The following is a 27677-nucleotide window of genomic DNA, read 5'->3' as shown; positions in this document are numbered from 1 at the left end:
TGTTAAATAAAGAGCAGGAAAAAAAAAAAAAAGGAAAAAAAAAAAAAAGTACTGCAGATTTAATTTCACATCTTGGCTCTGCTCTGACAAAGGAGAAGTTACTGAACTCAGCAACCACTTCTTGTCCCAAGCCAGGGATTAATTAATGCCCCTCCCAAAACTTGTACCTGCCCCAACCCACCCCCCAACCCCAACCCTTCCCATTTTATTTCCCAACTAGACAACACTGTTGGCAAATCAAGACAGCATGAAACGTACAGCAAGAAAACAACAAACCCCCGTGTGAAGTGTGCCAACGCATCGGGGAGCTCTCCTGTGCTGCTCCCCCGGAATGCTGCCAGAGGCAGCTGTACCTTGCACGGAGGGCACACTCCGAGCACGCTGCACAGTGCGACCGTAAGTGCTGCAGAACCACAGGACAAGAGACCGAACACCTGAATTTTCCCCCCAGGACTTCTCTTCAGGGATAGGCGCGTGGTTCTCCGAGCGCGGCAGCAACGCTCGGTGAGCACGAGCCGACGCTTCAGCACAAATCCCAAGTCTCCAGTTGAGCACGGCGTAAGGCATGTGGACAAGAGAGACACGAGCAGGACGCAGCGGGAGCAGGGGACAGCATTGGTGAGCCACACTCCAGTTTGTCCGTCTGACCCCCTCTGCAGCCCGATTCCCACCGCAGCCGACGCGATCCGGGTGCTGTCGCAGCGCTGCTGAGGCTGTTTGGTTTTGGCCAACGGTTCCAGACCAGCTCCTTGTGGTTCCACTCGGATGGAAACGCAGAAACATTGGTGGAAGCTGTTGGAGAAGCCGTAGGGATGTCTGCAGGGATGTCTGCAGGTGATTCGAACTCTGCCCTCAACTTCAAGTGTCACTGCACTAAATCGGGAGATACTGGATGGGGAGTAAACTGGCCCAGCCACTAGCACTGTCACAGAATGTGTGTTTTTAAAAAACAGAACAAAAGGCAAACAGATTAATTATGAACCCTTCTTTTCAGAAGCAGACCAGGATTAAAAAAAAAAATTCCCACAAAATTAAAATGTTAGATCCTCCATCTAAAAAAAAAAAGTTTATACAGATGTGCTGCAAGTGATCCCCACACGGGTCTGAGCAGCACCTTACAGTACAGACTAAGACTTGAAGAGCTGATCTCACATTGGAAGTCTTCTATTGAAAGAAAAAAAAAAAAAAAAAAAAAAAAAGTGGCTCTGGCTGGGGTGACACGAAGGGGACACTTGGGACACTTCAGAGCACGAGGCAGAGGCGGGGCTGGCAGCCTCCAGGCCGTGGAGCGGAGTACCAGGAAAGGGGCACTTCATGCACAAAATGTATTTTACAAAATACAGATCCAAAAACAAAAAAGCAAAAAAAGCCAACAAAGAAAAAAAAAAAAAATCCCACCTTGCACTAAATCGCAGCACTCTGAACACTTGCTCTGCCCCAGGCGGCTGCCCATGCCTGGTGTGAGGGAGGAGGCATGGAAACGGGGAGGGAAGGGAAATCCAGGTCTCAGTCTGCTTTTGGGAATTGCTCTCGCAGGGACGTCGTCAGTCATCTGATGTCAGACACGGAGCTCTCGGAGTACGGCGTGGTCATGACCGGGGTGCCGTTGTTGGCCAGACAGCCTTGCCTCAAGGTTTCAAAATACGAGGCCTGCACTGGTTTATGATACTGCAGAACTTTTATGGCATCTTCTATCTTAAACCATTCCCTTTTCCTTCCTGGGGACAAAGAGAGAAATCAGTAGATGCAACCTAACAATGTTCTCTGATGTCAAGGGCCTCCCCATCCCCAGGGACAGGTGTTTGTTTAGGGCAGCACATCCCATCTTGCATTTCTTAGTTTAAACAAACATTATTTTGCTATTTCTGCAATTTCTATTCAAGCCAGATGCTCATTTTAAGGCAACTCACAACACACACACCAAGCACCAGCCAATTTCCATCAGTTTGCAAGTAGGCTTCAGTTTCCTGTGGACAGCTCTCAGTTCTTACTCTTTCCATAAAGAGCCTGAGGAGAGTCATGTTCCATTTGCTGCAGTGCAATCACAAACCTTGTGGCAACAACAGGTTCACTTCCATTTGGGAATCCAATTCAAATGCAAAGATTTCAAAGATAACAGGGAATGATTAACCCACATGTATTTCCTCTAGTCTCAGACAGGACAGTTCTTCATGCTCTTTGCTTGGTACCTTCCAGTGGAAGAGTTAAACACAGAATTGCTGCAGAGGCAGCTGGACACTTACTTGGCTTCTCCTGGGCCACAGAGGTAACAAAAGCATCAATTTCACCACAAATTATTTTCCCAAGCAACCAAAGGACACACCTCTGCCACTTTTCCCAATGACACTCACACAGATTCCAGGTCCCAGAGGGATGCTGAGCTGACTTGTGGTTTGTTTCCATCAGTTAATGCAGCAAGCACCAAGCTTACCAATATTGACCGAGTCCTCCCAGTCCTCCAACACTTCGGTGACGATGAGTACGTAAACATAGGTCCTGTGCTTCCTGTCCCGGTTCTGGAAGGCAAAGGGGACACAGTAACAACCAAGCTCCCACAGCAACAACAAACCTTTTCAGGCAGGGGGGCACTGGGCAACTGCAAGATGCAAACTGCCCACCTTGGGTGCAGCTCCTCCCACATCAAAGCTTGTTCGTAGCTGCTAAAAACTGTTGTGTTTTAAATGTGAGATGGTCTGAAAGTGTTAATAGGGACGCCCAAAAGTGTAGTTCCTGATCTGTGGAGCAGTGCTTTGTGGACTGATGCGCTTACAAATTAGTTCTTCAGCTGGGAAGATTTTTACCTATTTCACATGAGTTTGAAAGAGTCAGTGACAGAACAAGAGCAAGAAGAGCCGTGTCCGGTACCTGCTGACTGCCAGGTGTGGCTGTGAGTGCTAAAAGTGAAGGGGGACCCCACTCCCCAGCTTTTGGCAGCCCCGAGAATATTCAGTCACACCAGTTATCACCAGTGACTTCACTGAAGTGCCCACTGCAAACATCAGAATTGCTGAGCAGGTGTGTTTTTATTTACCAGGGACTTTGAAGTTTGCACCAAACCAGCACCCACTCACCCCACAACCCTGTAGAGCCATTGTTGCTCCAAGACGATTTTTTGCAACAAAATTTCACAGCGCCCACGTCTGAAACTTACCTCAAAAATTCCCACTAATCTTCCTAACGTCCCTTTCACTCCAGCCTAGGGAAGTTCAAAGAGAAAAGAAACATGCTTTAACAGCAGCTCAGTATGTGTTTCCGACTTGTTGAGCAGGACTGGCTCCTTCAGGACAGGAAGCGAACACTCGAAAATTCTGCTAATCTTAAACCAACACAGTCACAAGACAAGCAGCAGAAATTTATCCCAAGCGCTCAACATCCAAGCATTCCCAGGATTTTTTTCCTTGTTTCCCTACATTCAAACAATTTTGAATTCAATCTGGAGGAAGAAGAAATATTTGAGGAGTTACTCCTTGCATAACAATACACTCCTCGTGACCACAATCTCCTCTGCAGGTTATTACAGCCTGAGCACGGGGAACATTGGCTTTGGGGTTTAGCAGTTTTACCCCTTCAAAATCAGAGTTTAAGGAAATACAGTATGTGTAAAACATCCACTTACACTCCAAGGGCAACGTGACAGCTCCCAGGTATTTCAGGGGTGTCCTGCACACACTTGAAACAAGCCAATAAAAGCACCAAATGCTGTGATGTGGCCCCGGCAGCAGGCACAAGAGGGGTTTGGACATAACACAAAGGGCAGATCCATGCTGAAATAAAGCTCTTGAATCAAGCAGAGACACAAATCAAGAGATCTAAGCAACAGTTTTGTCTATTTGAGTACTACTGAGGATGTACCACTCCATCACATTTGGTGTCCCTTTTGGTACCTCTCTGCTGGCTCATTCCCCCTCAGCTCTCTGTGCAAAATCTGAGCCCACTCTTCTGCCCTTGCTTTATATTCCCTCCTTTTTATGACTGTAAATGGTTGGAACTCAAGTGCTACAGACAAGATGAGATCTTGCTCCATGATTTAACAGGTCTGAACCAACCCACACAGCCTGGCACACGACCCAGCCACAACTGGGAGGTAGAGTCGGCTCTGTCTCCAGCAGCTGGAACACATCCCATGAACAGCCCAGGGAAATTGTGCCTCTTGCAGATGAGAGACAGAGATCTGATTATGCCAGACTTCTCTTTTTTTTAAAAGAAGATGTTTGGGTCACATTAATGATAAGACAAATTCTCTGTCCTACTGACCAGCTGCTGCACAGTCTCGTGCTGTGAGAAAGGGAGAACTTTCTTTAATGAGGTGATTTTCCTGGTTAAGTTCCAGCCTACTGCATCAACAGGCACCAAACAACCCAGCCAGAGCACACCTCACTCCTGCTTCCAACAGGAGCTGATGTGGAACTGCCCCAGGAGCAAAGGGGCTGGAGCTCCCTCACTACAAGCAGTCACAGAAATCTGTAAATCCTTTCGGTAACGCACTCGCTGAGCTCCACTTCTAGGAAGTGAACAGATCAATCTTTTACTTCATTTTTGGACTCAGGCTTTATTGTCTCACCAGTACTTCTGACATCCTGCTTAGCCCAGAGGTGCCCCACTGACTGTGACCCCAGGGGCTATTTCTGGAGCGAGCAGCAATTCCATGAAGGAGCAGCAATTCCATGAAGGTCGGTGCCCATGTGCGCAGGACGGGCCGGGCAGAGCCGGCCTGACCTTTGCGGGCGAGCGATTCCACCTCCTCTGCCAACCCTGCTGACCTGGGCTCAGCCTTCTCCGAAGGCATCTGGAATGCAAATGCTTCAAATGCATTTCCCTCAAGGAACCCCTTCAGCACTGGGATGTATTTTTAGCTAAGCCGTGTTCAACAGGCAGCAGTAACACAGGGAGGAACTGGAGGCTTCCACCTTCACAACATACGGACATGAATGCATTAAAAGGTGAAGCATAATCAAATATTTCTGGAAAATAACTGTCTTAAGCCAATTCTTTGCTGGTTCCTGGAATAGGCTGTTGAATTTCTGCTCTCCTTACCGGTAGGCACTGAATCAAAAGCCAGGGATGCTGTTGTGATGGTTTAGTGAACTCTCAAGTCTGAATAGAAATAAATCTATCTCCAGGCAACTGGCCAGCCTGGAGATGAAGGATGAATTCTGCTCAACCAACCTCCCAGGCAGTTTATCCCAGCTCTAGAACTGTGTTGGAAGTAGCAGAGGGAGGTGGGGAGCCCTTCCTTCTGTGCTGGTAGAGATGATGGAAATAACGCTGTCTGCAAACCAGGATCCTCCTGCTCTGTCCTGCCTGGTCTTATTTGCCCAAAAAGGCACAAAAAATGATGCCAAGACAAACATGTCCTGTAGAAAAATCATGTTGAATTATCATCAGACAACTTGAGAAAGCTCTAAGCTTTGCTTCACGCACGAACTTCTCATGTGCAGTTGTAAATGGTGACATAAAAGAATGATTTGGTTCAAAAAAGCACTGGGCTGATGTTATAAAGCAAGTTCTTACCAAAGCCTGCAAAACACATCAGCCACTGCTCCTGGGGGCCAATGCCTGTCTCAGTCCATTTTCCAGGTACAGTGGATTTTAAAGACAACACACAGGACACCCAACACCAACAGGATTGTCATACACCTGTTTTTGATAAATTCCCACACCAACAGGAGAGTTGGTCTCAGTACAATGGAACCGACAACCATGCAAGTGGAATTCACAGTCTCACACAAATTTCTAACGTAGAAGTTGCCCAAGACCTATGAGAAAATAACCTATAGCTGTTATCACTAACAAGTCAAGCTTGGTAGCCAGCAAGACAATTGCCAGGCTCCTCCCTGGGCAAGTTCCCCATCTCTCCATTTCATATGGGCCAAGAAAATTTTCTTGGAGAGTTAAAGCACAGTCCCAGGCTCACCCAGGACTGCAGCAGGGTCTAAATCTTAATTTGCAGCAGATGATTCAGGAATTTTCTCCTCGATAGTAAATGGATTGAGAATGCTGTGCCCTCCTGGGCCAGAACAGTGAGCGAGGCAGAGGCAGCACAATTGATTTTGTGCCCCTCTAAGCACTGGAAGTGCTGCACAGGGAGTCCGTGCTGCAATCCTCCAAGTACATGGAGAATCCTAGGAGGATCCTAGGAGGATGTTACTGAACCCATCAACAGGGGTTGGACAGCACCAGCACCAACTGTTCCAAGTGCAGGTGTGAAAACAAAGCAAGGCAATCACACGACAGGATTCCCTGGGAGAGGCACGCTCAGGTACAACAGAGGACACACAGAGCTGGCAAAAGGAGCTTTTTCTCTGCTCTGCTGATCTAAATCAGTGTCCAGGGTCCAGGGGAGGAGGAAAAGGCAGCTCTGGCAAGAGCACATCAGCCACAGACACTGCCAGAGCCAGCTGCCTGACCAGCACACACTTCAAACCCCCACTGCACCCAGAGGGGTGGGCTGGGAGCTCAGGACAAGGAACAAAAACACGGAGGAAATGAAGCTTTACTAGTTCTGCTGCTCTTGGAACAACTTGCTTTAATAAAGAAAAATTACTGAAGACATCCGAGAACAGCAGGTTCAGGTTTCAAAGCTGAAAATAAGTTGGGGTCAGATGCAAAAAGCAGCCTGCAGCAACACCATCTGTTCCTCGGGACAGCTTTTATTTCCTTCCATCTGAGCTAAGGAAAATGTGGGTTGGAATTTCAGCTATTTTACTTTGCTCTATTAGGCTCAAAGCCTGCATCTACTACAGATTACTGCTGGGCAAGAGGACTGTGATGGAACACCCAAATCTTTGCTCTAAGACCTGCACTACTGAAGGTGCAAATCCCACCCAGGAGGGCTGGGGACATGTTTGAAGGATGCTGATTCCAGGCCAGCTGGGCAAACTCTGCCGTCTCAGAGAGAGTCAGACTCATTCATCTAATTCTGTACTGTATGACACCTTTATTTGCTTCTACACTTGTGAAATAGAAATGAAATTCCATGTCAGAATGAAGAACTTTCAGACACTGTACTCCTTTTTGTGAAGTTTGAGTACACAGGGTTAAGGGACAGTGACTTTGAGCCATCACTTGCACTGGGTATGACCAACTAGGAGGAGTTCAAGGCCATCATCTTATCATTCATCTGTGGGCCCTGCAGTACTTTAAAAACAATCTTCCTATTTTAGCACTGAAAGATATCAATATCTGTGTTCTAAATCACTAACAAAATACATGAAACAGGAAAGATTATCTATAAGGTATGTTTAGAAGAGAGGAAAAAATAGTTCCAGCAACCAGATCAAAGTACTGCCATGATGGACTATTCTTGATATTGGCACCAATTGCCTGTTTGATCACAGATCAAGCACAGCTTATCTGGCTTTTACTCCCATGAAGAAAGCACAACTAACGCTCCTGCAATGCTATAAAATTTGACATTTACTAAGTATTTAAAGGTCACGATGTGAAGAGTGCTCTAAGTGAAAAATGAACTGGTGCTGAGTTTCACAGATGAGTGTGAAGGCTTTTTTCAAAGTCACTCTATAATAAGGCTAAGGCACCATGATGTTCATCAGTTGCTCACACTTATAAAAACCCCTTATTCCTAAGCAAAAAACACACTCCATGAGCACCAACACCTGTTTGAAAAGAGCACACACCTTCCAGAAGGTGAACTTTAGAATGCACGTGGAGCTCCCAGCTCTGTAGGACTGACTACAGCACTTCTCAACAACCTGTCAGAAATAAGAAGTTTTTTTCTGAAGAGGCTGCTCTGACCCAGAGCTGCTGTGTGTCTACTGTCACTCTGCCGCAAACAATGCCCAATTACTCCAGTCACTTCCAATTTCATGCAGACAACAGCAAGCATGACAAGTGTTGGTACCTGTCTATGTTAATACTTGTGCTGGTGCAGACTCATATAGATAAGGACTACCTCAAACTAGGACAAGGACTTGAACCAGGACAGAGGGATCACAGCCTTCACTCAGAATCAACATTTCATTTTTGGAACAGGAAGAGGGAAAAGTTAGATAACTTTAGATGACAATTATTCCAGCAATAATGTTGATAAACCCAAACACATACAGAGTAAAATTAAAACAGTGAATGCAGAAATTAAAATGTTCATTTTGGGAAGAATATTTTGAAAAAAAATGCACACCATGCAAAAGAGAATGAATTGAGAAGGGAAAGCCTATTGTCATCCTCAAAGCCACAAGCAATGGGAAGGGTCACAAGTCCTTACAGCTCTTCCAAACGGCTCTCATAAAAATGGGAAAAGGCATACCAAAGTCAAGGAAAGAAACCCCACACATTTCTCCCACAGCTTTGAGCAGCATTGCTCATTGACATGGGGAAAACTGGATTTTCCCTCTCCCAGCTTGAGCAGCAAACTGGAACTGCTCAGCTAAGCTGTGTCCCCACAAGTGACAGACACGACTGTCCCAGGAGAGAAGCAAAACCATCAAACCTACTCAGAAATCAGCCTCAGCTCCAACTGACCCCAAAACACATGGAAGGGAGAGCAAGGGCTCCCAGCAGCCTCCTGAAACCCTTCCTGCCAAACCAATAGCATGAACTGGGGAGCTGGGTGCTCCTGTCCTTCCCAACACTCCTGCTGTGCTCCAACAACATCCCCCCTGCACGAAGCAAACAGTTCCTGGAGCCCGAGGCCAGGGATGTGGGGGATAATTCTGTGTGCAGATCACCAGCAGCACGTGAGCACAGCCCATCTGGGGAAGGCCTTGCACCCCTACAGCTCTGCCAGCACCACTGGCAGCTGCAGGGCGCTCACACCAGACAGATCTGTGTCAGCTCCTTCACCTGCAGCACCCAGGGCTGCCGGTGCCCAGGTGATTCACGGGTGCTCCCGGCGCTCCCTGTTGGGAGCAGCTGGGCAGAGGTGCCTCGATGAGCAGAACTCACCCCTGCCAGGCTGCCAGGGCTTGAGTTACACTGGCAGTGGGCACCGCTCCACGTGAGCAGGGAACACCAGCCGAGGAGCGGGATTATCTCAGCCAGCCCAAACCAGTTCCTGCGCTGCCGGAGCCGTGCCAGGGCTCCCTTCCAGGCAGCGCTGTCATGGAAAGAGCGCGGCTCTCCCAGGGCGCTGCTGCCCGTGCAGGGAGCGTCCCTGCACATTTATTTTAAGGGTTGAGAGGCGAAGCTCTGCACCTCCTGAATGAACCCTGGGCTTCTGTATCAAATCACTTCATTGTTAATAATGCTTGGGCTGAAAAGCAGGACTCTGCAGCTAAAAATATTTCTATTGTTCTGGTTACACTCACTTTGGCTTGTAAAGGGGTTGAAAGGTTGCCGAGTTACTGGAAAAGCAGGAGCTGGGCTACAAGCTAGAAATAAAATTTGCAAGCAGCAATTCTCAGTATTAGAGGGACCTAAAGACACTTAAAAAATAAACTTTGACTGTATAATCTCTTTCTGATACACTGCTAGATTATAAAAACATCCAGAGAGAAACACATAACTCAAGATCTGCCGTATTAGGTTAGTCCAACAGTACAAACATTCAGAGTTTTGTTAGACAGCAGCAGGTACTTCCAAATAATTCAGGAAGAAACCTGCATGTACCAGACAATTCAATAAAGCAGCGACAGGAGAAGCTTCCTCCCAAGTCCCATCAATTAGCTCTTGATTCCTGTTCTGCACAGAGCACAAAGATTTATAACCCTCTTAAAAGCATTTTTAATCCTGCCTTATGTAACTGTGAACCTACTTGGTCATTCCATCCATAATTATGCAGTTGTTTCTGAACCCAAGCATCTCCCCAGCTGGTTAATATTCAGAAGCAAATTCTAAAGACATGTTTTACATACACTGCAGTCAACTAACATTTGCTGCCTTTACACTTCTTATGAAGAAAAAAATTGTTCTTCCAGCCTTAAGAGAAAAATATGCCTTCTCTCTACAGCCCACTGATGTGTGTTTGATCTGCTATTTGATCTCCTTCCTGAAACAGCTTCATGCAAAAAGGAAAAAAAAACCAAACCAAGCAACCAACCCATGCACACTTTAGGAATTGCTGCTGGTAACTTATGGCCAATTTCACTTATTCACATAAACCTCACCATGTGTTCTAAACAAAAACATACTGAGGTCCCTATATTTGGAGTGCTTTTCGTGGCTCATAAGGATTTATTTCTACCTTCTACCCAAGTACTAGGCAGGTCCACAAAGGCACAGCTGAGTTTTGAAGTTCTCTTGCAGAGAAAAGGAAGCAGAGACAATCATCACATATACATTGAAGTGACTAAAGCTGAACTTTATTTTCAGTTAAAGGTATCAGGCAAGGACAAGTTCATTCCAACAGAGAGGTTTAATTACATTCCCATGTTCTCTTTATTTAGGACTCCATTTTTCTCCCACGTGGGATGGGGATACCACCAGCGACCCAACCTCACTCTCCACCTCAAGGAGAAGGAGGAAGAGTGATGAAAACAAACCCACAGAACCCGGGCTAACAGCGCAGGGTGAAGCCACTCACCTCTTCACAGACCTCACGCACGGCAGCCACGCCGGGCTCCTCCTCAGGCTCCATGCCACCCCCGGGGACAATCCATCGGTCCGGATGGCGACTACTGCTCACCAGCAGCACCTGTGGAGAGCAGAGCACAGCTGATGGGGCACCCCCAGCGCTCCCTTTCAGGGCCCAGCTGAAGGGCAGAGATTGTCTTTGTGCCTCACACACCCCGAGACATGACCCACCCAAGGCGAGGCCTTGGCAATACTCGCTCTCCCCTCAGCCCCATCCAGACAGCCGTGGAAATTCCATGAGCACGGACACCAAGGCACTCCCACACTCCGTGTTACTTTACTCACTGCCTCTCCCTGCTCTGATGCATTGTAGGAAAAGCTGCCCTTGCACACCAAAACACTCGTTTGCACTGGACACAGCATCGCTCGCAGTGTGAGCTCACTGCAGAGTTCTCACAGCTTGGCATACACCTCAGGCAACAAGAGAAATGCCCAGATGCTGCTCAGCACCTTCACCCTTTGCAGAAGCACCTCGATTAATTTATCCTGGTGCCTTTGGCCTTGCCTGTCCCTGCAGTTCTGTCACTAACAACAGATACACATCCAGGAACTCCCACTGCACTATTTATGAGCACTTGTCTGAGCACAGATTCTCAGCCCCACTGTTCATCACTTCTTTTGCAGTAGGCACTGAGGAGTTCAGCTCTGCAGCCAGCACTGGACTACTTTTGGTTTAGAGGAGGTTGTTCAATGAGGTATAAGCAAAATAAAAGCCTATATTAAACCTATTAAACTTAAAACCCCCTAGGAAAGGGCTGCACAGAAGGACAGACTTTTGTGAATGAGAAAAACGGTCCAACCTTCCTCCCAGGAGGGATTTGCCATACACATGCTTTGTGGCAGTTTTTTGTGAAACACATTTTATTCCAGTTCAGTTCTGCTCTGTACAAGTTCAGGTTCTGACTTGCCACCTCCCAGCAAGACAAACTCTAACTAACACTCTCAACTGGCTACAGACTGTCCCAAAGAACAGAGAGACGCTGTGCTTATTAAATCGACATCCATGAGCAGAGATGGAAACTAAAAACAAAACTAATACTGTTGTGCAGCTCTCTAAACAAAGCTCGTTCATTAGAGTCATCCTGTTGTACTTCATCATTTCACTGGCACAAAGCTGGGAGCCAAAGAGACTTGCTCCAGAAACTTTCCAGCATACCAGTCCAATTAGGTTCCAGGCCAGCTGTAACAGTGTCAGACATTTGGGAGTTACACTGCAGAGACACTGAAATCCCAGGCTTTACTGGGGAAACAGTGAGCTGCCAGTAGGATATGAAAAGATTCGCACTAATTATCAAAAGGAATCTACCTACAGAACTCAAAATTAAACTTCCAAAACAAAAACAAGATTTCCAGAGTTTCCCATGGTTTTTGGTTTATCTTGAAAATTCTCATCTGCCAAGTGACCAAACTCATACTGGAAACAAATGAAGCTGCAAGGGCCACCTCAGTTCCACAGTTCCAAGTGGGATGGTCCCTGCCTGTCCTGTCCTCTGGCCAGGCTATGACTGAACAGCATTTACTTTACAGTGACATCCTGAGGAAGGCAGAATTCCTTTCCCCCAGGCATCCAGTCCATGTAAAGCACCACCAGAAAGCCATGCCTAAATAGGGAATGTAAACTTCATTCATCCTCAGAGCCCTCGGGACAGCAGCCAGTCCCTGCCAGGCCATCCCCAGCCACCTCTGTTTGCCACTGTGCCTCTTCCTAGCACAGTACTTGACTTCTACTCCATCCTCACTCATCATCCAGAAGAGTTTGGACTCAAATTCCTGATTCCAGGTCAGCTGGTGATTCCAAGGACAAAGCTGAAAGAGCAGGAACAGCCACTTCAAGTGCACCTTTGCTGCCAGGTAAGGAAGTACCAGCTCTGCCACTTCCCATTGCAATTCAGAGCTCCAGCTCAAGGCGGGGAAAAAAAGTGGAAAAATATTTTTAAAAGCTGCAGAACGAGATCTTTGAAACTCAGCACAGCAAACCTCACACCCCTGAACTCCTGCCACCTTCCAGGCGTGAGAACAAGGATCTGCTGTGGAACCCTGGACACAGACTGCTCCAGGAAACCTGCTCGGGCTGAGACAATGCCTCAGCAACACATCAGGAGGAACTTTTGGGTGTAAACAATGGTTTGAGGCAAAGTAAATTAACTTCAGCTGCTCTGGAAGTTGAGCATTTTCTGAATAGAATTAACATGAACAACCCTTGCTGGGAAGGAAAAACCTGTCATTCTCACACTTTTATATAATCAGACTATTTCCTGTTTAATAAAAAGGAAATCCCATCAAGAGAGAGCAGGAAACAAGCCCTACAAGGTCATTCTTTTAAAACAGCTTCAAACAGGATATTGCTACCAATGAGCTCTCCCAAGACAAAGGGGCTGAGTTCCAAACGAGGGGGAGACATTGCTGTGTTGGGAAAAAAACCACACTTCCAACACCAGTCCTGTATCCCGATACATGCAACGCATTCAGAGGGATCAAGGAAAAGATTGTCATCATCCAAATCCCAGAAAGGTTTGGGGTGGAAGGGACCTTAAAGCCCATCTCATTCCACCCCCTGCCACCTTCCAGTAGACCAGCCCAGGGTACAGGTGGCTTTTTGGCTCATTAACTTCTTTATTACATATATAACTTGTATTTTAATACATTTTAGAGTAGTTAATTTAATCTAAATAGCCATCAAAAGTACAACAAAATTTACTTATTTTATTTTTTTTAATCAGGTTAGAACACATAAGAAGGGTGGAAATTTCCATTTTATCCTTGCCAGGCAACTGTGTTTAAGATGGCTACTGAGACTCTTGGCCTGCCAGGGATTTTGGAGTTGGATTTTGAAGTCACGTCTTGAAGACTTTTTGGAAAAGCATTTGCAGGTAACACATCACATGGCCAAGTTGTGTTTTCCAGGATTTCAAAGACAATTATGTCATTTCAAAGCAGGGAAATGAGCAACACAAGCCTGTCTGGCAAGGCAGGAGGTGGCCCTGCTGAAACTGTCACACACAATCCCCCACAAAAGAGAAAGTTTAGAAAAACAAGCCAAGTTTGAAGTGTGCAGCAGGGGCTCGAAGCAGAGCCTCATGGCAAGGACCTTCAAAGCTGCACACAACAAACAAATCAAAACAAACCTGAGCTAACCCCGCCTGGAGGAGACAGGAAACACATCAAGACATCTAAGGCTGCCCAGACAGCCACATGGAATAAGGAGCTCCATGGGAAAAGGGGAAAAGAGTTTGTCCCTGGGATAAATCTGGGCATCCCCAATACACAGCACTGACTTCAAAACAACCCAGTTACACACAAACCTACTGTATCCACATGGAGGGGTTTTTCTGGATTTTTTTTCACAGGAATAATGGGGCTCTGCAAAGCAAAAACTGGGCAACCAGTATCAGGCAGAGAATGAACTCCCCATTTGTGGAACAGAGGCAGAGGGATTCCCGGGTTCTTCCAAGCTGTGGTGGATTTAAACAACAACCACCACCCATAAATAAAACCAGAGCGGCAACACCATAAGGAAAAGGATTCCTCGAAAGAGGCTCCACAGCAGCATTTGAGCAGACGAAAAGGGCCATGGCCCTGTGAGAAGCTGGGCTGCAGTGTGAGTAGAAAATGAGCTGAGAACCTTCCAGACCTCCAGGAAAAGCCAGTGCTATCCACCTGTGCCAGCCGGGGCCCGGCAAGCTGGCAGCCAGCACAGGGAACAGCAGGCAAGATGTTAAATCCGGGGTCTGGCCCAGCAGCCTCCTGCTGCCAGGAGCCGATCCATAGCTGCTGGCTCCTGACACAGCCTCTGCACTGCCTTACAAGGCTTCCTCTCAATATTTTCAGACTTTCCCTCAATATTGACATGCTTCCTATCAATACTGTCATGCTTTCTATCAACATTAAGCCATAAATCACATTGTTTGCACAGCGACTGAAGCACAAACCTCCCGGCATTGCAACTCATTTCCCACTCCAGCATCATTTATCAGAGCACAGCCTGCAAGGAAACGCTGCCGCAGAGGCTGCAGGAGCTGGGAGGAGAAGATGGCTGACTGCAAGGCTTTTGCTGTACAATCTGCCTTTGTCTCAAAGTTTCAGTTTAAAACAAGTGTGTTCTCAGGAGCTGAGCTGTGCTCCCATGTGCCCCATGGCCAGGCAGATCCCAGAGCCGGCGCTGTGTCCAGCATAACAAACACCTTGGATGCTTCACTCAAAATTAACAAACATTCTCCCAATCCCCAAATATCATCACCAAAATGCTTTTCTACCTGACAAAAGTGGGATGTTCATTTGACCACACCAAACAACCTTTAAGCCCTGCGACCAGCAAGGGTGAGAACTGGAGGAGCAGGGAGGAGAAGAGGGACACTGCTGTCGCCAAAGCTGTGCAAAATTAATCTCATTTCCCCGGCAGCAACACGGCCTCCCCAACAAATCACGTGTTTTGCCAAACTGCAAAGGCAGGAGGGCCCCAGGGCACACGCCAGGGCTTACGGGAGGGCTTCTCCCACCCTCTTGCTATTCCAGGCACGTTCCGGAGCTCGCACATGGCAGGAGTGAGTCCAGCCCGTGGTCAGCAGGGCTACAGCCGGCCCTGCACCTGGCAGGGTCAGCAGCTGGGACCGCAACACACACTCTCAACAGCCACAGAAATCCCTCCTCTGACCATAACAGCCTGTCCTGCCAGGAGCATTCCTGTTCCTCAACAGGATACATTTCCTTAGACAGGTGTTATTTTTGCACATACACCTGCACCAGGCTCTGTGGGATAATGGGATTTAACCTACAACGTGGTACCCAGGAACTGCAGGTGGGAAATTCATGGCAGGACGCGCAAAGGGGAAGGGATTCGCGCTACAGAACTTGACAGAAGTAAAGCACAAGTTTTGGAATGGGAGCAAGAGGTGAACTGGAAGAAGTTCAAGTCATTTCAAGTGCTTGGATCGCACCTACAGTCCTATAACCAGAGAGGAAAAAATACAGCAGATTCTGTTGGTTTTTAGGCTGCTGGTTAGAATAACAATAATAAATCACCACGTACCGCGCTGCTGCTCTGGCTCCAGAACTCCACGGGTCCTGTTACTGCTACTGCAGCGCTCCTGCCACTTCAGAGCCACTGCCTGCTCCTACCAGGGAGGAACACAATCCCAAGTCCTCCCCCTCCAGTGAAATTATGGTTTAGATAACCACAAAAATTATCTGCAACATGCCTTCCCAGGCTTTGGGAGCAGCTGAACCGCCTGCAGCAGCGGCCGCTGCTTTCAGAAGCCAAGGGCTGATAAGGGGCACTCCCAGAGAGAGACCCCAAACCCCAGAACCTATTTCTGCCTGTCAAAACCAGTTTGGTGACCACTCAGTGCTTACACAACTTGTCCAGGCGCACCTTTTCCAGAAGGAATGCTGGCTTGTAAAGTGCCTTTTTGAATAAGGGAGGAAAAAAAGGCAATGAAGGGGTATTTGGGCTTTTTACAGAGCAGCTGCATTCTGTTCTGATTAACCACCCTACTCAGGAAATACAGCACACACAAACTCTTAGGAAGCAGCTCAAATATAAGTAGTTAATTCTACACACAGCATCAATATATGTCACCAGCATGAGGAGAAGCAATCCCTGAAACATCTGACAAAAATCTACCCAGCAGGTAATTGTATCTCTCCAAATTTCACAGGTTAATGTGAAATTTCTGAGAACAGAGTCAGTGTGCAATATCCAGTAGCAGAGACAGGAATTCTGAACCAAATACACAAAATTTGAGAGATCCTTAACTGGTTCTGTGCAGTCACTCGCTCAGTTGGGCTGAAAAAGAACAAGTGCTTAAAGAAACAGAGGCCCTGCTTCCCACTGGATGTCATCTATGGCATTTCCACATGGATGTTTGCTATTTGTAAGGTAGAACTGAGTTCATTAATTTTGCTCTATCCAAGCAAACCAGAAGAACTCTCCTTATTTTAAAAGAAGGTAAAATTCCAAGCACATCATTGGGGTTTTTTGATTAAGAAGGGAAAGAGCTGTTTTTCCAGACTGTGGGAGACCATCCATGGACAGACTAAGTCCCCTGGCAGCAGTCCCTGCTGGGTGCACCCCCAAATGCTGGTACCTGTCTCCACACTACAGGAGTTTGTCTGAAGGGTGCTGAGATGAACCAAGTCAGTCAACTGGATGTGAGGGTTTTTTCTAAAAAAAGGGGGGGGACACAGAACACAGAGTGAGGAGAAAAAGGTAGGAAAACCAGCTCCTAGCCAAGCAGTAAATGGATCTGAGGTGGAAGAGATTGCACAGCAGTGTTCTGCAGAGAACAGACACAGCCACCACTGTTGGGTCCTTCTCCACAGACCAAGGGTGGAGCACACCCTCTTTCCATATTCATCACTTTTCCCTGAGTTGCAGCAGAACAAAACTGACTCAATTCTTCAGTTTCACAACAGCTTGCTGAGCTTCCAGTAAATGAAGTGAAAATTTAACAATTTTCATTCTTTTGTTGTTTGGGAAAGTACAAGAGACCATGGAATCGCTTGTAAAACTGTTTAGTGACAGCTGCTTTTGTGGGAAGGCAAAACACTTTTTAAGATGAAAGACAGGTCTTGCAGAGGTTTATCCATGCTCCTGCTCCTGGAGAGCACGATCTACAGTTCTACACAATCTACAGGGCTGAGAGAGACAGGAGAAGCACAGGCAAGAGATCCACTTCCAAGCTGCTTCTTATCCCCCTGGAAATGTGCTAACAGGTTAGCAGCAGACCAGGAGAACTTTACTTGGGTTCAACCACAAGCCTTTTATGCAGCAGATGGGAGCACACGGCCAAGCCCAGCCATCAGAACAGGGATTCTGAGAGTGTATTCCACGGAAAGCAGGATGATCATATGATGCTGGATTCGCTTACATCCCAACAGCGAAGCACTCGGAGTGGTTTTAGCTGTTATTGGTTTACACTGGGGCCAAGGCACAGGGGACAGCCCAGGAGCACCGCGTGATCCCCACCACACTCGGCGGGTTCCAATCCCAGCTCTGCTGTGTTACATCACAGCTGGAGTAAAACCGGCCCAGGAGAGGCCAGAAGGAAAAGAAAAAAAAGGTTCGTTTGCATTCCAATGGCTTTCCCAGGGGCCACCCGGCCCAGCTCTCCCCGTGACCGAAGAGCTCGGCGTGTGCCAGGGCACCGGCCCCTGGGTGAAACCTCTCTTCTCCCAGCTCCATTCAGGCCTCATTCACCGCTCAGAAAAGATTCTTCCAGAGGCATTTTCTCCAAAAAAAAAAAAAAAAAAGTCTTTAAAAATGCCCGTGGTTAACGAGCAGCTTGTCCTTTCACAGACACAATGTGGGCATGTTCAAACCCGCCGCTGCCCCAGCCGCGGACCCACGGCCCAGCGGTGCCTCTTTATTCCCGTCCAACGCCACCCGGAGCACGGCTCCATCTGCTGCGGCACACTGAGGCATGAGGGCCGTTTTCTGGGATGTTTCCTCATGAAAACAGCCGGTCCACACAAAAAAAAATATGTGCGTTATGTAAAAATAACACCCTGATGGCGATGCTGAGGGGCAGGGACATCCCAAGCAATGAACGCACTGATTGATTCCAGAGGTGGCACAGGACTTGGGAGCTCTCCCTCCACGTTCTCCTTCCACAGTTCTGCAAATATCCCGGGAGTTCACTCCATGTGAAAAGATGGGAATAGCAAAGTCCTGGTGTTTGGCCGCTGGAAGGTCCTTTGAAGTCTGTTCCCACTCTTTGAATGAATCCCGTTGCTGCCCCGGCTCTCCCTGTTGCCCAAGGATGTGGATCGTTGGGAAACCACACACAATTTGGGGGGTTGCCACAATGCCCAAAAAATGTATTTATTTTCTCCATTTGAGATTCATGCTGAAATTAATTCTCCCTCTGCTGCTTTTTAAAGGAATATGTAACAAAGGCATCTTTTCAGCCAATGCTTGGTCTTATAAAAACGTTCCAGAGCTTTTTTCATGCCCAAAAGTAGCGGCTTCCAAATGCAATGCAGAGACAATGTGAGACCTCCAGCAGCACAGGGAAAAAATAAATCACTTAAAAACTAAAAAAGAATGAAGTATTTCTCTGTTAAGACTCTTTATTTGCAAATGTAACACCAAACCAAGGACATGGTGTTTTATCAATCTCTGGGGATCGCTAAGATTTCAAAGAAAAATACATCAGTGAACTGAAGCGTCAGGGGGAAACACCTAAACAGAGGAAAGTAGCCTCCTCTGTAAGTATAAACAGAATTCTCTTATTTTTTCTTGTTCACTGACAAACTTTTTTTATTTCAAGAACTAATGAGGGGTTAAAAACAGGAAAAAAAATGGGTTTTTTGAATTCATAGCAGGCAATGAAGAAAGACAAGAGCAAAGTTCTACTGTTTCTAAAGCATTTAAAAGACACAGTAATGAGAAACAGCCAGTCTTAGGAAAAATCCTACTTTAATATAGAAAGTTTAATTTATTTATCAAAACATGCTTCTTTTCTTCTCTCTTTTTTTCCAACACTAAGCTTTTAATAGATCTTTAATGTACATACTTTGGCTCTGGCTCTTTCTCTCCTCCTTGGAGACACCTTTTAAATAGATCTCAATTTCCATTTGAATAGAAGCAATCAATAATAAAATACGTCAGTAACATTAAAAAGTATTATTGTCCAAGAGCAAACCAATAAAACTTTCACAGTCATTTAAAACTCTCTACTTAAATGTTTACAGGCAACACCTTGCTTGCTATCAAAAAAGTGCAAGTAGCAGTGAGTGGACACCAGTCAACTTCTCTTGAAGTCTATTTAAAAGCCAACAAATCAGAATTAACCCAAGAAATAATTAGAAAGGAAAATTTATAAGGTGTCCTGCTAGCTGATTTCACTCATTGACACAAGTTTAACTTCAATGCCTTTTGGCCAAGGCCAAGTGCAGGATCTGAGCACGGAGTCTGTCCCAGTGGGGTTAATTCTGCGGGATTGGGTAAGAACTTCCCCAGATGTATTTGTGACAAGCCCTCTTCCTGGGCAGCTCCCAGAGCCAGGAGCATAACAGATGGGAACAGAGGATGCAGGTTCAGCTTGGGGTGCAACTCGCAGGTATCACACACAGCCCTTCAAAGGCTCCCAGATCAGAACTGTCCTTCCCTGCCTCACTCCTGCTGTGGCTCCTCACCAGCAGCACACACACGGCACATCCCGAGGAAACCCACCCCAGCCCAGCCTGCAGCACTTCCACAGCAGCCAGTGCTCCCTCCCCGAGGTGTCCCAGGGCAGCACAGCCACTGCCAGCTGCCACTGGGAGCTCAGGGACGAGGCCACCAACAGCGACCACAGGGACAACACGGAGCTCACCCAGAACCTCCAGTGCCCTGCACACAAAAACCTTCCCAGAGCTTACAGACCCCTGGGAATGACCCGGCACAACCAGCACAGGGAGCCAGCTCCCTCAAATCCTGCCTGAAACCAGAAACAGATTGTGCTACTCCAGCTCTTACCTAGAAACTAGAGCCTGAATGAGTTTACATTCCATCCACTGTAGGTGGAGACCACAGCAGAGACACAACTGACACAAAAGTGGTTTTAAATCTCAGCCTTACACCAGCCTGACAGCTGAGCCTGCTGGAAGCATCTGTCCCATGCCAGCATGCCTCTGGAACGAGTTCACTTTCCTCCTTCAACCTCTCGGGTCAGCGCTGTGACACTGCCCCACAGCCCGGTGTCCCAGCACAGTGAGGGCTCTGACAGCTGTCATTAACACACCTCGGTGTCCCCAGCACCACGAGGGCTCTGTCACCAGCTCCCACGGGCCGGAGGGATCAGCTGGAGCCTGTGCAACACTGCAGGTTGAGGTGTGTTAAAATAAAACTCACAACCAGTCACATGCTGATTGCCTCAGACACCTGTCAAAAGTACTTTTCTACCCTCAACCACACTGCAGTCACACATGGCCAAGCCTCTGCCTCTTGAGAAGAGCCTGCAAACTGCCCCACTAATGGTGTAAAATGGCATCAGGGCACTCCAACGCCCTCACCCACCCGTGCTGAGCACCCCCAGCATCATCACACAAACAATGATGTTCTTCTTCACGGTCAGCCCATAAATTTCCTGGAAGCCCGTGGGAAGGACCAGCTACACTGAATGCTGCACCAACACTGCTGTCATTTCAGACCATTTCTGCTGAAATGCTGACACTCCTCATCACGCCAGCACAGCTACAAAGGGCTTGTGCAGCCTCGTTCACGTTAAATAATAACTGGATGTATGCTAATTGCCTTTCCTCCAGTGAACTGTCTGCATTCCCTTCCGATTTCCTGTAGCTACAAATATGATAATGAGGAGAACAAAGACTTTAGCACAGCCACTCGGGCACAGCAAATGCAGTGGAGTGTGTACGCCCGGCTCCGGCAGCAGCAGCAGCAGAAGGGAACCTGCAGCCTTGCTGCTCTGAGAGCCCCGAGCCCACCTTCAGGAGGTGTCAATAAAGACTCGTGTAAAATCGCACATCGGAGCGAAGTTTCTCTTTGTAACTTCCCGGACAATGCAGCCCCTTAGCAACGCGGCCGCTCTGAAGCCAACCAATCCACCTTTAATTCCCACTTCCTCCCAAGCTCTCTGGACAGCAACTTCTGGCACTCCATCAGTCCCCTTTTATCCCAGTTTCTTTTTATAAATCCAAGGTCAGGTTTCCTCTCCCATCTCATGTGATGTGCTGGACTGAAGTTCTGCCAGCGTGGTCGGTCCCCTCGGCTGCCAAACCCCCTGCCGCGCTCCCCTCAGCCTGTCCCGCCGCCCACCGGGCATCTCCGCGGCTCCAGCGGAGAGGAATAACCAAGTGGGAAGCACCAACTCTCCCAGCGACGCTGAACTGCGCTTATTAAAAATAAAACCCCGCCGGGACCGAGTCCCCCCACCCCGGCCGGCTCGGGGGTCCCGGGCCTGGCCTCGCCCCCGGCCCGGCCCTCACCTCCTCCTCGCTCTCGCTGCGGAAGCACAGGCAGGCCGCCCGCTTCTTGTAGCCGTCCCCGTCGTAGGTGCGCGTCTGGTTGGACTTGAGCTTCATCATCCTCCGCTCCGGGGGCGGCGGGGCCGGAGGACGCGCGGCCCGGAGGGCGGGGGCGGGCGGGACCCGCCGGGCGGCGAAGGACAGGGAGGCGCGGGGGGACCGCCTGCCCACGACAGTCTCTCTCTGGGTCTCGCTTTGTGGGTCTCGCTACGCGCTGCCGCCCTTCGCCCGCCTCACCCCTGCCCTCGCTCCCGGCCGCGCCGCCGCTGCCGCCCGCGCTCCGGCCACCGCCGACGACGACCGCGCCGCCATCTTGGGGCTCGCTACGCAAACGGCGTAGGGCCGCCGGGCGGGGAGGCGGCGCTGCCCCTCCGGCCTGACGGCGCGCTCGCTACGCAAAGGGCGCAGCACGGCTTCCAGAATCGCTCCCCCCGCGCAGGCGGCGCCGCCACGCCCCCGCCCCGGCTCTCGCGCTCTGCGCCATTGGCTCAGGCCGCGTTCGGGAATAGGGCGGGCGGCGCGCAGCGGCGGCGGCGGGCGCGCGGCCTTACGCAAACGGCGCGCGGCCTTACGCAAACGGCGCAGGGGCCGGGCCGGCCGCGCGCACGTGGCCCCGCTGTGACAGCGGCTCCGCGGGGACAGCAGCGCCCGCCCTGCGCCGCGAGGGGGCGCTGCAGCGGCGGCAGCACCGCGGGCTCGGGCCAGGCCCCGCCCCTCCGGTGAGGGCCCGAGGGCACCCCGGGGACAGTCGGGGGGTGGGGGGGGGTGTGTGTGTGGGGGGGTGTGTGTCCGTCCCGGTGACATTCCGTGTGTGTGTGTCTGTGTGTCCATCCCCCCTCACTGACCCCGCGGTCGGTGTCTGTGTGTCCGTCCCCTCTCGGTGACCCCGCGGGTCGGTGTCTGTGTGTCCGTCCCCCCTCGGTGCCCCCTCGGGTCGGTGTCTGTGTGTCCGTCCCCCCTCGGTGACCCCACGGTCGGTGTCTGTGTGTCCGTCCCCCCGCGGTCGGTGTCTGTGTGTCCGTCCCCCCTCGGGTCGGTGTCTGTGTGTCCGTCCCCCCTCACTGACCCCGCGGTCGGTGTCTGTGTGTCCGTCCCCCCGCGGTCGGTGTCTGTGTGTCCGTCCCCCCTCGGTGCCCCCTCGGGTCGGTGTCTGTGTGTCCGTCCCCCCTCGGTGACCCCACGGTCGGTGTCTGTGTGTCCGTCCCCCCGCGGTCGGTGTCTGTGTGTCCGTCCCCCCGCGGTGCCCCCGCGCCCCTCCCGGGCCCGTTCCCGGTCACTGTCACCGGCTGCCGAGCGGCACCTGGCGGCGGGCGGCGGCCACCGCAGCCCTCGGCTCCCCCGGACGCGGCCGCCAGCCCTCCCTCGGTGCCCCCTCGGTGCCCCACGAGTGACCCCGCAGCGGTGCAGGACACGCGGAGCCACCCGCACGGGCTGTAGCCCTCTCAGAGGGCCGTGGGCTGGCACAGCTGAGTTTTCCATCTGCAGAACAGCTCCGTCCCAGCCCAGCCCTGCTGCACCGCTGGGAGTCAGCATCGCCCTGGGCAGATGGGAAACGGCCCCGCATTCCTCCAGGACTCACCTCCACACCCCCTAAACTTGGAGAGTTCCTTCACTAGAACCTGTTTTTAGTGAAGGACACTCCCAAAGTGCTGTTCCAGATGCCAAAGATCTGATTCACCCTGTGCTTCGTGAGCTCTGTTTGTGCACTTCAGTGAGACACAGGCATGAGCCCAGTGGCATTTTCACCTCTTTTATTATACACAAAACGTGAGCACAAAGTTCTACTGCGGGGGCTGACCACGTCCACGACCGAATCCACCTCTCTGAAACAGCAAAAGGAGAGTGTTAGAAATCTTGTGTCAAGCAATGACAGCAAGAACAAACATCATCAAAGCTCTTTCAACAGTCTAACACTAGCACAGGTCAGCCAGGTGAGTACCACCAACATCAACCCATTCCACAGCCAGCTCTGTGGATCACACCTAAAATTCTTTCATTTATTAAGTGTAAAATCACAGATCTCCAAAGAGCTCAGCTTGCTCTCAAACCTGTCACTGGCCTGTGTCCCACCACATCCTTTCCCCACAGCAAGTGAGCTGCGTGTGAAGGGTGACAGTTTCCAGCCTCTCTGACACCCTCAGAGTCCCACAGGCAGGACTTTCCAGCTTCTCCCCCATCAAAGCCTTCAACAAAGGAAGCAAAGCTCAAATACAAATACTCACAAACTGGAATTCAGTGGCTGCTCCAGCACCAGCCTCAGCCTTCTTGTCAGCACCAGCTGCAGAGAGAGGAGCAGTCAGTGCCCACAGAACCCCCTGCCCAGCACAGTGCTCCTGCCTGGGAGCAAAGCTTTAACCACCACACAGAACTAAAGCTGGGGCTAACCACAGCAAAGTGAAACAGCTGTAACTGAGCACGTCTGAGAGTTACTGAACCAACCCCAGAGAAAATCCCACAGCTCAGCCGGACACAACTCCAGCAAACCTCCCATCCACCCACACAGACAGACCCTACGCTATACCAAGAGTCTCATCTTCCCCTTTTCTCCCTGAGAGGAGCCCAATCGCTGGGACAATTGTCCCCCAGAGGGCAGGGGGGCTCAGCAGGGACACTCACGTGGCACGGCGCTGCGGCGGTACGTGTCCCGGTCAGCCTCGCCCCGCGTGAGCCGCGCCGGGCGCTCACCCTCCAGACCTGCAACACAGAGCACAGCCTCAAACACTGCTCACCAGGACACAAACAGCTCCTTCTGCACCCCAAGGTGGAGAACAGCTTTAGCTCTGCCAACAGTGCCACACCTGGAGCAACTCAGGGAGAATAAACCTAAGGAAAACAGTGGTTTAATAAGGGAAACTTCACTTTAAGGGTGAAATCCACTTAAATGTCCCAGCATGTGACAGAGTAGAAGTTAAATAACCTGAGAAGTGGATTTACAGCATCATCTCAACAGTCTTCTGCTCATCACACTAGTGCTGAACATTATTGCTGGTAAAACCCCAGAAACACTGGGAATCTGCCATGTCCAACAAGCCTGCCCACAGCCGAGTCACAAACTGCAGGACAGAATTCTGACCCCAGCCTGAAACAGCCACGCTGTCAGTACCCCAAATCCCCCCACAAAACACATTTATGACAATAAAAGCAGATTATCTGTGGAATCTCAGAGATGAATACCAGACAGAACTTCTGCAGGAACACCCAGCCGTGGTGGGACCACCGCCTCTCAGGGATTGGGATGTGTCCCTGGAGCCCAGGCTGGGGTTTGCCCATCCAGGCAGGATCCACTGAGGGGCAGCTGTGCCTGGCACACCCCAGTGTCCCCCTGCACTCCACAGGCACTGGTTTGGCCACACAAAACCCAGTTCTTGTAATAATTCTTTTACTACAACACCTCTGTGGCTCCCAGGCTGCTGCTGCCTCAAGCAGGTCATCCATAGCAAAAAAGAGCACCAGTGCAGCCCTTCCAAATATCTCTGCCCAGGTGGGGCTGAGCGAGGGCTCCAGCACCAGGACAAGGCTGTGACACCACCACACACGGCTCCTCCAGCACAAACCCCAGCCAGGAGCTGCCACCCCTCCCTCCCTGCCTCCCAGCAGGGATGCAGCTCCTTTAGCTCACTGGATAAACACGGCATCTAAAGAACAAATCTTGGAACACCCAAAGCAACTCGGAGATCAAAGAAAGCATCATCTTCTCAGTTTCTCTGCAACTCCTTCCTTTGAAGTGGGTGATGCTCCCATTTTGTTTGGCTCAGAGGCAAACTGCAGGAGCTGGGGGTGAACTCCCAGCAACCCCTGGCCCCAGCCCCAGCTGTGGCTCAGAAGCAAAAAGCACAACCCATGTGAGCCCCCAGAGCCAGAGCACATCTGGCTGCAGCCCCAGCACCTCCTGCACTCGGGGGTGTGAAAACCCCCCAAGGGAAAATGAGAGCTGCAAGTCCAACACACAGAAGCACGGAACAGCTGGGGGTTGATCTGGAGATCATCCACTTCAGCCCCCCTCTCAAGGCAGGGTCATCCAGAGCAGGTGACACAGGAATGTGTCCAGAGAGGGAGACTCCACACCCTTCCTGGGCAGCTGTTCCAGTGCTCTGCCACCCACGTGGAAAGTTCTTCCTCACGTTGAGGTGGAATCTGTTGTGTTTTGGTATCTGGCCACTGCTCCTTGTCCTGTCACTGAGCACCACAGAACAGAACCTGGCACCATCCTCTGGCACACCCCCTGGGGATCTTTGTCTCCTCTCCTCCAGACTAACCAGGCCCAGCTCCCTCAAACTTCTCCTCACAGAGAGATGCTCCAAACTCCTCAGCATTTTTGTGGGCTCTGCTGCTCCTCCACCACGAGTTTGCTGTAAACCTTTAACAACGAGCCCTGGCCAGCAGCACATTCAGTGTCTGTGGTGAAGGCAGAGCAGGACACCCAACCTGGCCACAGGTGATCCCCAGCTGGGGCTCACCCAGCCCTGGACAGTACCTCCACCACATCCCAATCTCAGCAGGCGTGCTCCCAACATCCCCAGTCCCTGAAGAAGGCCAGTCCCCACTCAGACCATGTCCCCACCCCTCTCAGGGGACACCAGCCCCGTGCCAGCTACAAAAGCAACAAACCCCAACCACATCTTTTTGCTCTGTTCACAATTTTACATCCAATCCCCACAACCACCACACACACCTGGCACTGTCCTGAGTGCCCAGCAGCCCTGTGCCCACCCCAGCTCACCTTTGGGCCGGGGTCTGCCGGTCTCTGGGCGGCTCCGGCGCAGCGTGGCCGGGACGATCTCGGGAGGCAGGTGGAGATAATCCCGCAGGTACTGGATGCCCTCGTTGGTCAGGTACCAGTAGAAGTGTCTCCAGGCAAACTGCTCCTTCACGTACCCTCGGGACTTGAGGGACTGCGGGGAGAGCTCCCAGTTACTCCCAGTTACAGCTGAGCCTCTCCCAGCTCCTCACAGACACTGGGGTTCAGCAGGGCAGTGGGGATGTGGGAACAGGGAACATTTCACATGCACAGGACACAACTGCAGCACTACCCCTGCCCCACACCTGTGCCCCTCAACCCCTCACACCTGCATGGCTTTCATGACGTGGAGGTTGGGCACGTTCTTGTCCACAAGCTCGGGGTGTTTGGGCATGTGCACGTCCTTCTTGGCCACCATCACCCCCTCCTTGAAGAGCAGCTCATAGATGGCGATTCGGTTCTTCTTGGGCATCAACATCTGCAGGGAACAGGGCTCGGTGACATTCGGGCACCAACATCTGCCCCGGGGCCAGCGAACCCTGCTGGGTGACCCCAGTGCCCCCCGAGCTGCCCCGGGACGCTCTTCCCACCAGGCCGCGCCTTTTCGCTGCTTCCCGGGAGGGAAAACCGAGCAGTGCCAGCTTTTGCTCCTTAAATCCTCCCGCGCACCACGGACGGCACCGCCCGGGGCCGGTCACAGCAGGACACGGGCACAGGGAGGGCAGGGCCGCGGCTCGGGGGCAGCCTGTCCCGGCTCCGCCGCGGACACCGTTGGTGCTGCCGTTAACTCAAACTGAGCTGTGGAACCGAGAGCCGTGGGAGCCTCTCGCCCCTCCGGTAGCCGGAGCCGACCCCCACAGCGCCTCGGGACCGCCGGCAGCGGCCCCAGCACGGGAACTCGGCGCTCCCGGGCGCGCGGGGTTCTCCGTGCTCGGCCATGACCGAACCCCCGCGGATCACGGGCCACCCCCGCGGCAGCGCCTGGGACGGGAGGCCCCGGTGCCAGCGCTGGAGCGCCGGTAACCACCCCGCGGCCTGGCGCTCCCAATCCCTCCCTCCCCGCACAGCCGGGCCTGGAGCCCCGATGGCGGAGATGCCCCGCGGGGGCTCCAGGCCCCAGGATGGCGGCGATGCGGGGCCGATGGCCCGAGCGCGGCCTCACCGTGGCGGCGGCGGCGGCGGGGCCCGACCGGAAAGGACTGCGCGTGCGCCGGACCGCCGCTTCCGCCGCCCGAAAGGCCCCCGGCGGCGAGGGTGGCGGCGGCGCTGCCTGAGCGGAGCGCAGGCCCCCTCCCGCCGGGGAACGGGGAGCCCGGCGCGGTGCCTGATGGGGTCAGCCCGCGACCCCCGCCCTCCCCCGACACCCCCGCACTCTCCCCTCGTGTCACCCCCAGCCGTGACATCCCCCCACGTCCCCAGCTGTGTCACCCCCAGCTCCCCGCGG

At 51.1% G+C, this 27677-nt stretch overlaps 2 protein-coding genes across 2 annotated transcripts; both read right to left on the bottom strand.

Annotated features, from left to right (window-relative positions):
- Positions 1–195: 195 nt before the first annotated feature.
- On the bottom strand, positions 196–21826 carry NUDT3 (nudix hydrolase 3). The gene is made up of 5 exons (XM_068996039.1): positions 21457–21826; positions 10481–10591; positions 3152–3196; positions 2432–2516; positions 196–1718 (listed from the first exon to the last, which is right to left on the bottom strand). Exons 1-5 carry the CDS (start codon positions 21553–21555, stop codon positions 1549–1551), a joined length of 510 nt encoding a protein of 169 aa, XP_068852140.1. The 5' UTR covers positions 21556–21826; the 3' UTR covers positions 196–1548.
- Positions 21827–23229: 1403 nt separating this feature from the next.
- On the bottom strand, positions 23230–27492 carry RPS10 (ribosomal protein S10). The gene is made up of 6 exons (XM_068996040.1): positions 27396–27492; positions 26562–26711; positions 26216–26387; positions 24112–24189; positions 23718–23773; positions 23230–23318 (listed from the first exon to the last, which is right to left on the bottom strand). Exons 2-6 carry the CDS (start codon positions 26709–26711, stop codon positions 23277–23279), a joined length of 498 nt encoding a protein of 165 aa, XP_068852141.1. The 5' UTR covers positions 27396–27492; the 3' UTR covers positions 23230–23276.
- Positions 27493–27677: the final 185 nt, after the last annotated feature.

The sequence above is a fragment of the Aphelocoma coerulescens genome, chromosome 26, assembly GCF_041296385.1.
Source record: "Aphelocoma coerulescens isolate FSJ_1873_10779 chromosome 26, UR_Acoe_1.0, whole genome shotgun sequence".
NCBI lineage: Eukaryota > Metazoa > Chordata > Aves > Passeriformes > Corvidae > Aphelocoma > Aphelocoma coerulescens.
The sequence above is the reverse complement of the archived record's forward strand: the minus strand, read 5'-3'. Positions and strand labels throughout refer to the sequence as shown.